We start from the raw sequence: 12,857 nt of genomic DNA, 5'->3' as shown, positions 1-12,857 counted from the left end.
AAGAGAGATTTGAGAGAGATCCATGTATATCAATATATAAATTTTTAGACACTTTTATTTTCTGGAGTCAATCGATCCTATTCTTTCTCAAGGTAGTCTCCAGTATTCTGAATACATTCGACACAATTTAAGATGATTATATTTAAGGCGATTCAATGTCTTACTTTGTTGTATTGGAATGGTATTTAAATCTAAATCTCGAATTGATTTGAAACTAGATTTATTTTTCCTTATTGCATCGTCTGAGCCGTTTCCGCATTGGCTCAGTCTACTACTGGCTAACCAAGACAGGAATATGTCCCAAATCGAGCCAACTCACCGTCTAATACGTCTGTCAAATCAGAAATCAACTTCTGAAACATCTTCCAAGTATATCATATCTAGACTTAAGTGCGGGAAACCTAAAGCAAAGACTTGTAAATTTTATCTTAAATCCTCATTTTCTAGTGTGATTTCTAAAATTTCACAGCATAGTTACTTATGATTCACAGCACTGTTACTTATGTTTCACAGCACTGTTACTTATGTTACACGACACTGTTACTTATGTTTCACGGCACGGTTACTTATGTTACACGACATGGTTGCTAATGTTTCACGGAACGTTTATTTATGTTTCACGGCACTGTGACTTATATTTCACGGCACTGTGACTTAGGTTTCACGGCACGGTTACTTATGTTTCACGGCATGGTTGCTAATGTTTCACGGCACTGTTACTTATGTTTCACGGCAAGGTTAATTATGTTTCACGGCATGGTTGCTAATGTCTCACGGAACTGTTACTTATGTTTCACAGCACTGTTACTTATGTTTCACGGCACGGTTACTTATGTTTCACGGCATGGTTGCTAATGTTTCACGGAACTGTGACTTATGTTTCACGGCAAGGTTAATTATGTTTCACGGCATGGTTGCTAATGTCTCACGGAACTGTTACTTATGTTTCACAGCACTGTTACTTATGTTTCACGGCACGGTTACTTATGTTTCACGGCATGGTTGCTAATGTTTCACGGAACTGTGACTTATGTTTCACGGCACTGTGACTTATGTTTCAAGGCACTGTGACTTAGGTTTCACGGCACGGTTACTTATGTTTCACGGCATGGTTGCTAATGTTTCACGGCACTGTTACTTATGTTTCACGGCAAGGTTAATTATGTTTCACGGCATGGTTGCTAATGTCTCACGGAACTGTTACTTATGTTTCACAGCACTGTTACTTATGTTTCACGGCACGGTTACTTATGTTTCACGGCATGGTTGCTAATGTTTCACGGAACTGTGACTTATGTTTCACGGCACTGTGACTTATGTTTCACGGCACGGTTACTTATGTTTCACGGCACGGTTACTTATGTTTCACGGCATGGTTGCTAATGTTTCACGGCACTGTTACTTATGTTTCACGGCAAGGTTAATTATGTTTCACGGCATGGTTGCTAATGTCTCACGGAACTGTTACTTATGTTTCACGGAACTGTTACTTATGTTTCACGGCACGGTTACTTATGTTTCACAGAACTGTTACTTATGTTTCACGGAACTGTTACTTATGTTTCACGGCACTGTGACTTATGTTTCACGGCGCTGTGACTTATGTTTCACGGCGCTGTGACTTATGTTTCACGGTACTGTTACTAATGTTTCACAGCACTGTTACTTATGTTTCACGGCAAGGTTAATTATGTTTCACGGCATGGTTGCTAATGTCTCACGGAACTGTTACTTATGTTTCACAGCACTGTTACTTATGTTTCACGGCACGGTTACTTATGTTTCACGGCATGGTTGCTAATGTTTCACGGAACTGTGACTTATGTTTCACGGCAAGGTTAATTATGTTTCACGGCATGGTTGCTAATGTCTCACGGAACTGTTACTTATGTTTCACAGCACTGTTACTTATGTTTCACGGCACGGTTACTTATGTTTCACGGCATGGTTGCTAATGTTTCACGGAACTGTGACTTATGTTTCACGGCACTGTGACTTATGTTTCACGGCACTGTGACTTAGGTTTCACGGCACGGTTACTTATGTTTCACGGCATGGTTGCTAATGTTTCACGGCACTGTTACTTATGTTTCACGGCAAGGTTAATTATGTTTCACGGCATGGTTACTAATGTCTCACGGAACTGTTACTTATGTTTCACAGCACTGTTACTTATGTTTCACGGCACGGTTACTTATGTTTCACGGCATGGTTGCTAATGTTTCACGGAACTGTGACTTATGTTTCACGGCACTGTGACTTATGTTTCACGGCACGGTTACTTATGTTTCACGGCACGGTTACTTATGTTTCACGGCATGGTTGCTAATGTTTCACGGCACTGTTACTTATGTTTCACGGCAAGGTTAATTATGTTTCACGGCATGGTTGCTAATGTCTCACGGAACTGTTACTTATGTTTCACGGAACTGTTACTTATGTTTCACGGAACTGTTACTTATGTTTCACGGCACTGTGACTTATGTTTCACGGCGCTGTGACTTATGTTTCACGGCGCTGTGACTTATGTTTCACGGTACTGTTACTAATGTTTCACAGCACTGTTACTTATATTTCACGGAACTGTTTCTTGTTTATATGCTGTATTGCAAAGGTAGAAATATAGGTCAGAGTTACCTGATTTTCATACATTGTATATGACACGCCGCCTGATCAAGAGAACCCATCACCCTATGTTATAAGCTCGAGTGACTAGTAGTGTTATTACTTGAATGTATGTCAAATGCTAAAATGTAGGAAAGGGTGACCTATTTTTGAATGTTGTACATGACACACCGCCTCAGTATGTACTTCAATAACTAGTAGTGTATAAGATTTAGTCCGGACATTTTTTTTCTTTGACGTAGGTCAGAGGTCAAAATCTAGGCCAAAGTGACCTACTTTTGATACGCGATTCACTCTCACCAAGCTGAATCCATATCCCAAATATAAAGTTTCCGTGATTAGCGGAGAAGAAAATAGGGCCCGGACAAGATAACGGAAGAATGGACACAATGAATAACTACGGCTCCCTGTGGGATACTAAATACCAAACACACATTGATTAGATTTTGCCTCGTTCCCATTTGATCCCTATCCGTTGTCCCCAAATTCAATGCATGAATATTTGTGATATTTATTTTATATATATTTTTTATATTACATATACGTGTCCTCCTTTTTACATATTAAAGCGTCATACGGAAGACTTATCCGACAGGTTTTTTCCATTTAAAACAGGAGCATGGACGGCTATAATTCTCGTGTCTATCACAAGTCAGTATCCACTGGGTTCCATGCAAATAAACATTGATTTCTGATAAATGGACACGCGATGCACTCAACACACCTCCGTCGAATTTACAGAACACAAAAAGGAAACCCTGGCAATATTCACGCGATTTACGGATTAAAAGTACATGCAGTAAGACCATGATTGGGTGAGAAAAGTGTGATAGGAGCCTTATCTATAGAACCTATGGGCGCCAATAATCATTAACATTGTTAGGCCTTTTCAGCGAACGTGAACAAGCAGCGAATGGCTAACCGTCTCCCACAGTTTCATCACATATAGGAAAGACCGCGGTCCTCTCTCGTAATTTCCGTATATGGACAAATATAGATTTGGAAAAAACCACTCATTCTAAGACGAAAACGGTCTGTTTATTAATTGAGTTTTTGCTTTTTCACACTTTGCTTAAAACAAATCATGAAATGTTGATTGCGTGTTAATTTGACCACTGACCTCTTTGGCTTCTTAGAAAAGTTAAAATCTGTCCGATGAAATTTTAAAAGAAAACAAAGGACAATATAAGACTTTGGTCGTGAGACAATGAGATTTAAGGCAGCTTGATATTGAGACAATCGTACTATTTGTTGGCTGTACAGAGAGACAAGTAGATATGTGGTGGCTGTATAGATAGACAAGTAGATATGTGGTGGCTGTATAGATAGACAAGTAGATATGTGGTGGCTGTATAGAGATACAAGTAGATATGTAGTGGCTGTACAGAGAGACAAGTAGATATGTGGTGGCTGTATAGAGAGACAAGTAGATATGTGGTGGTTGTACAGAGAGACAAGTAGGTATGTAGTGGCTGTATAGAGAGGCAAGTAGATATGTGGTGGTTGTACAGAGAGACAAGTAGATATATAGTGGCTGTTCAGAGAGACAAGTAGATATGTAGTGGTTGTATAGAGAGACAAGTAGATATGTTGTGGCTGTATAGAGAGACAAGTAGATATGTAGTGGCTGCACAGAGAGACAAGTAGATATGTTGTGGCGGTACAGAGAGACAAGTAGATGTGTTATGGCTGTACAGAGAGAATAGATCACTGGATATTGTGACAAGCATTTTAATGGTGACTGGATATTGTGACGAGCAGTTAAATGGTGACTGGATAATGTGACAAGCAGTTTAGTGGTGACTGGATATTGTGACAAGCATTTTAATTGTGATTGGATATTGTGACAAGCAGTTTAGTGGTGACTGGATATTGTGACCAGCAGTTTAGTGGTGACTGGATATTGTGACAAGCAGTTTAGTGGTGACTGGATATTGTTTCAAGTAGTTTAGTGGTGACAGGATATTGTGACCAGCAGTTTAGTGGCGACTGGATATTGTGACCAGCAGTTTAGTGGTGACTGGATATTGTTTCAAGTAGTTTAGTGGTGACTGGATATTGTGACAAGTAGTTTAGTGGTGTCTGAATATTGTGACCAGCAGTTTAGTGGTGACTGGATATTGTTTCAAGTAGTTTAGTGGTGACAGGATATTGTGACCAGCAGTTTAGTGGCGACTGGATATTGTGACAAGCAGTTTAGTGGTGACTGGATATTGTGACGAGCAGTTTAGTGGTGACTGGATATTGTGACCAGCAGTTTAGTGGTGACTGGATATTGTGACCAGCAGTTTAGTGGCGACTGGATATTGTGACAAGCAGTTTAGTGGTGACTGGATATTGTGACAAGCAGTTTAGTGGTGACTGGATATTGTGACAAGTAGTTTAGTGGTGACTGGATATTAGGACATATAAGTGGTAACTAGATAGTTTGATAAACTGAATAAAACGAAATCCAAGCTTGTTCACTGAACCGTGTAAAATACTTAAGTCAACCAGATCGCCTTAAGCAAATAGGCTAATTCAATATATATTGTGTAATGTTTTCGAAAATTATAAATTTAAGGCAAAAACGTGATTCTACACAGCTATAGGCTCAATTCGTCATAAACAAAATTAGTTCTCCAAACTTTGACACTGTATGTGTTAACACGTTTTTTTGGCATATGTATTATCATTACTGTAGGTATTCTAATGACCGCAGTGTCAAGAGAAAGCTGCATTTACACCGCAAGCCTGAATCTAAATCTTTACTAAGCCGAAAATAGGACTTCTGTTCAAGAATCCTTAGAAACAAGAACGAGGTTTTAATAGTGTTAAGTCAATTGACACTGGCCTTCCCTCAGCATTAATGGCCTCGCCTACTTACGGAACCAATGCACTCACCCCTATCTAATGACTTGAGCGACCTTGTTCCAAATATAGCATTACACTCACAAAATCGACCTTCCTTGGCCCTGCTTTCTCCAAAGAACCGGAAGTCATTTTAATATTTCCTGTCTATTATTGTAGCGCATCACGAAATTTTAAATTATCTTTTTCGTAACTTAGAGATTAAGAAAGTGTCCATCGAAATTTGACACTGAAAATGAATTTACATGCAGTCACGATATCATCGATGGTGTAAATAGCTGTTACCGTTTGATTAATATATATTGCAATTTTCTTATGTAGCTAAAATCACTATCATTTCCCCGCCTTTTTTTAAAGATATATTGACAAAATTATATTCTAATATGTCGAAAGACACAACATTAGATTGTTACCGTTTGAGTATAGTTTCGTCAAATTTCCGGACTCGTGCGTAAAATTCATCTGGGCAGCTGGTGATGTGACGTAAATGAGAGTTCCGAACAGTGGGGTGCACGAAAGGGTAACTAGAGAATATGAAATTCGGGTTATATAATCTCGAGAGGATTTCGCCGGGGAAAGTGATTGAAGGACGGTTGATAATCGAGTATTTTTAAAATTTACATTGCATGTTTTCATAATATGATTAATTATTTGATAATTAAGTCAATCAGACACATATTTCGTAACTTAAGTATGACTACCATGCAAATAATGTGACTTAATCAATGACCTTTTAACAAATTGTGTGACTTAAGTAGCAATTTTCGCAGAGTAGTGACTTTTTACAGATAATGTGACTTAGGTGGTGACTTTTTACAGATAATGTGACTTAAGTGGGGATTTTTTTACAGATAATGTGACTTACGTGGGGATTTTTTTACAAATAATGTGACAGGTGAGGACTTTTTACAGATAATGTGACTTAAGTAGTGACTTTTTTCAGATAATGTGACTTAAGTGGGGATTTTTTTACAGATAATGTGACTTAAGTGGGGACTTTTTACAGATAATGTGACGTAAGTGTGGACTTTTTACAGATAATGTGACTTAAGTGGGGATTTTTTTACAGATAATGTGACTTCAGTGTGGACTTTTTACAGATAATGTGACGTATGTGGGGTCTTTTACAGATAATGTGACTTAAGTGGGGATTTTTTACAGATAATGTGACTTAAGTAGTGAATTTTTCAGATAATGTGACGTATGTGGGGTCTTTTTACAGATAATGTGACCTAGGTGGAGACTTTTTACAGATGATGTGACGTATGTGGGGTCTTTTTACAGATAATGTGACTTAAGTGGGGATTTTTCACAGATAATGTAACTTAAGTAGTGACTTTTTTCAGATAATGCGACTTAAGTGGATACTTTTTACAGATAATGTGACTTAAGTAGTGACTTTTTTCAGATAATGTGACTTAAGTGGATACTTTTTACAGATAATGTGACTTAAGTGGATACTTTTTACAGATAATGTGACTTAAGTTGGGACTTTTTACAGATAATGTGACTTAAGTTGGGACTTTTTACAGATAATGCGACTTAAGTGGATATTTTTTACAGATAATGTGACTTAAGTAGGGCCTTTTTACAGATAATGTGACTTAAGTGAGGACTTTTGTTATAGATAATGTGACTTAAGTGGTGACTTTTTACAGATAATGTGACGTATGTGGGGTCTTTTTACAGATAATGTGATTTAAGTGTGGACTTTTTCGGATTATATGACTTAGCTGGGACTTTTTACAGATAATGTGACTGAAGTAGGGATGGTTTATTTTAGTCTTTCGTCATGATGCTACGATCCAGTTAAATGGTTTTATTTCATATTTAGTGATGTTTTTCGATTTTTTTTTTACAGACGCTTATGGAGTTATGGTGTAGATTAATGGTGTGTTTATTTTTGATTATGTATTTTGGTTTGTTACAGATGATTATGGTGCTATGGTGCAGTTTGACTCTAAAGGTGACGCATTGGGTCGATATCGAATCATGAATTACCAGAAAAATCCCAAGACCGAAAGATACGAATATGTTGTCGTTGGAAATTGGTCAATGTCCTTACAGTTGGATGTGGACCGCCTTGTTTGGTCGTCCGGAACGGCCGGAGTCCCCGAATCAAGATGTAGTGAACCGTGCAATTTTGACCAGTACAAGTATATTGGAAAGTCTGGAGATTCCTGCTGTTGGGTCTGTATTACATGTCAGGATTTCGAATATCTGAAAGACGAATTCACGTGCGAGGATTGTGGAAGAGGAAGATGGCCAAACAGTGATAAAAGAGATTGCCACGTGCTTCCGAAACAATACATGCAATGGGATTCGGTATATTCTCTTGTCCCCATGGTGTTAGCGTGTGTAGGTCTTATTGCAACTCTCGTCGTCATTCTCACGTTCATGAAGTTTCACGATACTCCCGTTGTCATGGCATCCGGACGAGAGTTGAGCTATTTCCTGTTGTCCGGATGTTTGATGTGCTATTTTATTACTTTTATATTGATTGCCAAACCTTCAACTATAATGTGCGCTATTCAGAGATTTGGAGTTGGATTCGGGTTCTCTGTGATATATTCTTCCTTATTAACAAAAACCAATCGAATATCGAGAATATTTGATAGTGCAAGGAGATCAGCAAGGAGGCCTCCTTTCATCAGCCCTAAATCTCAGATTGTTATTACCTGTATTCTTATTCTAATTCAAGTTTTATTTACCATCGTTTGGCTTGTAATCGAGCCACCCGGAACTCGTATTTATCTACCTAATGGGAAAAGGAATGAAGTGATTCTTAAATGTAAAACAGACGATATTTCTTTCTTAGTATCTCTCATGTATAACATGCTCTTAATTATTGTGTGTACACTTTATGCCATAAAGACGAGGAAAATCCCCGAGAATTTTAATGAGTCGAAGTTTATTGGATTCGCTATGTATACCACATGTATCATCTGGCTGGCCTTTGTCCCCATCTACTTCGGCACCCTCAATTCTTTCCAGGTAAGTTTTTATATATATATATATATATATATATATATATATGTTATCCTATTTTCCTTACCGATTTCAGATTTTGAATTAGAGGAATTTTAAAATGTACATGGAAGAAAAAATTAAATTTATGAGTTCTAACAGCGAGTTTTGATTTTGAAACAAAAGTGAGAGAAAAAACACTGCAACGTTAAATGTATTGGAACAAAATCAGGTACAATATATAATTTCTTCAATGTCCTTTTGTGAAAATAACAGTGTTAAACCTTATATCGAAAAGCACAATATTTTGCTAACTAGGAATAATTTATATGAATCAGATAATTATGCATTAAGGCATTAAGAGGTGTGTAAACATGTGTGTTTCATCGTGATATCTTGAACAACTCGACATTGATGAATGGGGCGATCCATTTAAGAATACTGCTTGTTTCCGTGTTGCTTTAATCCTGGAAATATCAGATTCGGGAAAACAAACCGAGCTTTTGGTAACGAGATGCTGAACTAGATAGGTAGTACACCATAGTGGATAAGTAGTCTCCTATCACATCACTAGCTCGATGTGAGATGTATTGGTGTTTGAGGAAGCCCTGGCCCCGCCATCAACCAATCGATCTATTGATATTGTTGTGTATAGTGAGTTCCTGGGCAAGGATTTGTCCTCGATAACTCCCAAACACTCCATCACTATTGCTGCTCTGAAATGTTCAGGTCGACCCCTATCTCACACATTGGTGAAATGATGAGTGTTCAAAAAGAATGTCAAGATAAACGAGAATCTGATTTCAAACTATCCTAACTGCGATAGTACGGAATTTCATCATCCGGAAATGTAAGTTTCGGAATTGAATTTTAGAAATTCCAATTCTGTGTCCGGAAAACAGGTACTAAATTGAAAGATCCGACACGACGACATACGCACGGTTTTCTACTCTCCCCTACACTTCGATTAAAAAAATATAATTAAAGGTCAAGGCTATCAGTCCTGTAATTTTTCATTGGCTGATATTTATATTTACCATAGGGTCTTCCTTTCTTATATGACGTCATGTGATTTTCGCGGGAAAAATCAAATGCATGTGTGTATTTATAGATCGCTCGTGTCGGCGATTATATTCGTATTTGGATGAAATTTAATACTGTTTTGTTTGAGACATCTACATATCGTATTGGCCATAAATATTGCACGGTATAATGGCTACACATCAAGTTGATTATTTTTGAAGATCAACAGCGATCTGAATGAAACCATTACATAATGAATACAAAATCATGAAAAACATAATAAATCAGCGTATCTATTATCGTAAACCATTTCCATATTAGCTCGACACGTGTAATACACTGATAGCTGAAAAGATGAAAAATGGCGTCAAAATCCGGAAAAGTCTCCATGTCTGTTTCCATAAATTGTTTATCATTGTTATTTTTAGTTCAAATGTGAACGCTTGTAATACACTAATATATTTCGGTTAGCTGGGAAGTTGATTAAATGGCGACATAATCCGGAAATGTCCTCATGTATGTTTCCGTAAATTGTTTATTATTATTATTATCAATTCAACGATGAACGCTTGTAATTCACTAAAATTTCGGCTGGTTCAAACGTACTTGCACCATGACTAACCTGCAAGATGGCGTGAGGTGTTTATGTAACTACAACGAAGGTGCTAGGCATCTGTGCATTTACTATCCAACATTACTGGTATGTTCATGGGAACACTTTCGTTTACCGTTGCTGGTATATTGACTGTACGAATTAGATATGTTTGTTAAATTTTAAACACCACTTCCACAATGAAATGACCAGTAATAATTCACTGCAGATTATGAAAAAAGAAGTTTTCAGATATTTCAATACCTTTACCATGTTATTCTCCCTTATCATTGGTGACACTTCATCTGACTCACGTTGCCATTGTAAACTAAGACTCATTCCCAACCAACAAACCGTTGTCTAAATTGACCAGCGCCGTTGTGGTCAAACTTCTGACCAAAAGCGCAGTCTAGAGGAGAAAAGTTGTACTAAGGCAGGTTTTCAAGTCTAAAGCAAGACTTTTAATATTGGACCTCTTAAGCCAGTGTTCCCAGATTGACCACTGCTTACTAACACAGACGCTAGAGCATGTACAATTAAATTGGCATTTCTGAACCTAAAAGATCGTAACATACAATTAGGTAACGATTTTTTTCTGTGTGATTATTGGCCTATCTCTATCAGCCTCTAATACGTGATGTGTACTTTAGTAACCTTTGTAAAATGCACTTGACTTAGGGCACTTAAGGCCATGAGGTCATGGTCAGCTGAACCCTTGTAAGACAACAACAGTATTTAAAAATAGAAGACAGAACCGCTAAAATTCAATGGCGCGAATAAATGCGTAAATATGCATGTATGATTTAAAAGTTTGGTTTCGGCGGCCTAAAGAGTCGCTCAGACGCCCAAATGCGTTGTTGCTGGGATAAATGATTATTTAACATGTCATAAAGGGAAATCGGTGATGTTACACGATTAAACGGCATATTTATGCTAATATAAAAAGTCCTAGAAGGACTTAACAGTTGTGTGTGATGCAGTTTTTATGACGAGTCCTAGAAGAACGAAACAGATGTGTGATGCAGGTTTAGGACGAGTCCTAGAAGAACGAAACAGATGTGTGATGCAGGTTTAGGACGAGTCCTAGAAGGACGAAACAGATGTGTGATGTAGTTTAAGGACAAGTCGTAAAAGGGCGAAAAGATGTGTGGTGCAGCTTTAGGACGAGTCTTAGAAGGACGAAACAGTTGTGTGATGCAGTTTTAGACGAGTCCTGGAAGAACGAAACAGCTGTGTGATGCAGTGTTAGGACAAATCGTAAAAGGACGAAACAGATGTGTAATGCTATTTTAGGACGTGTCTTAGAAGGACGAAACAGTTGTGTGATGCAGTTTTAGGACGTGTCTTAGAAGGAAGAAACAGCTGTGTGATACAACTTAATTAATTGTTAAGCGCTACCGCATCTTACTCTAAATTTATATCAGAAGGTGCTCTTTCTAAATTAGTTAAAAAAAGTAGAATCATAGATTTTTAAAATTGTTGTATATAGGCTTGACGATCCGTAAATAAAGTGATAAATTTTCCTTTTAAACCGTTCTTTCTTTCTTTCTCGTGTTATTGACTTCAATTCTGCACTTCCACGATCGAAGCAGATGGCATCTCGTTTAGTTGTTAAGTCCTCATTAGTGTTAGTCATGTTTCAATATACATTGGTATGAATATGCTTCATTAGGAGTTGGAAGGGTATTGAAGATGTTATTGACTTTTCGTTTGTCAGGTGTCCTTCTCTGGGTATAGTTTCTCTAGGAAAAGCACACCGCGAAGATATATAGTAAGTCATGGACCGTAAACAAGCCACGAGACATTCAACACTACAAAATCATTAGTTTAACTTCGATCCTGCTCTAGTAGAAAATGGGTCTGAAACACGGCTTAACAAAGGTGTAGTGTAGATGAAATCGTCTTCGTTAAAGTTGGATCTCAAAAATATTTTTTTTAGTATACAGTATGGTATTTAGACATGGCGATGGGGGAGTGGAGTGAAATATGAGAAGAAGGGAGGAGTAGGCGGGCGGGCATTTTTCAGTAAGATTTACTCTTCAGCGTAAAGTTGAGAAACGTAACATATCCAGCTTAATTGGGGGCAGAAGGGTTATATATGATGGGATTTACGATCGGTAAAGGGAGTTGTTTTCGACGGTGTCAGAGAAATTCTCTATAATGAAGGGAGATTGTGACAGAGAAGGGTAGGAAAGTGAAAACGAATGTTTTCTATGCTATGTATGCATGACTCAGCGAGGCGTGACGGGATATCAAATATCTTTCAGCTTCATCAGCAGTAAAGGGTAAAAGAAGACCCATTTAATGCTGGTTTTTTCATAACTATGGTACATACGTGATAGTTGTGTCAAGCTTTGATAATGATGCATGTTTTTACAGCTACGTGTGCTTTGGTCATCTCCTGGGAGCCAGCACGCGGGGGTTTAATAGGACAACATCCACTGACTTATATCATTTGTGACATGCTTTGGTTATTTATATTGTGTAACGGAAATATCTGTCTGTTTGAAATCTCTCTTCCCATACTCAAGTCTGGTTTGATGTAGAGGGATACGTACCGGACAAGTCTGTCATTATTAGCAGTGATCGATAATCGATCACCCGATAAATCTTAGTCCTGGGAGTTCCATCACGTTTTCTATGTATTATATATCGACATTCCATATTGTGTTCAGCTGTTCCGTTGTATTTCAATGTATAGAGAGAGGTGAATACTTATCTCTTGTTCGTAAAACGTTATCCTACTTGATCAGATTAGTCATCACCAACGTCTTAAAATTTTCAGGGAGCATTATAGTGG

At 37.8% G+C, this 12,857-nt stretch overlaps 1 protein-coding gene across 1 annotated transcript in view; it reads left to right on the top strand.

The window, feature by feature from the left end:
• The window catches only part of LOC132559944 (metabotropic glutamate receptor-like), a 45,385-nt gene that overhangs the window by 18,044 nt on the left and 14,484 nt on the right, over positions 1–12,857 (top strand). The window contains exon 2 of the mRNA XM_060224580.1: positions 7,406–8,469. Coding sequence (XP_060080563.1) covers positions 7,406–8,469 — 1,064 coding nt within the window. The remainder of the gene's footprint in view (positions 1–7,405; positions 8,470–12,857) is intronic.

This window comes from Ylistrum balloti, unplaced genomic scaffold (assembly GCF_031769215.1).
Source record: "Ylistrum balloti isolate Yb309-2 unplaced genomic scaffold, AGI_CSIRO_Ybal_v1 Utg371000, whole genome shotgun sequence".
NCBI classification, from domain to species: domain Eukaryota; kingdom Metazoa; phylum Mollusca; class Bivalvia; order Pectinida; family Pectinidae; genus Ylistrum; species Ylistrum balloti.
Note: the sequence above shows the minus strand (reverse complement) of the source record. Positions and strands in the feature narration are given on the sequence as shown.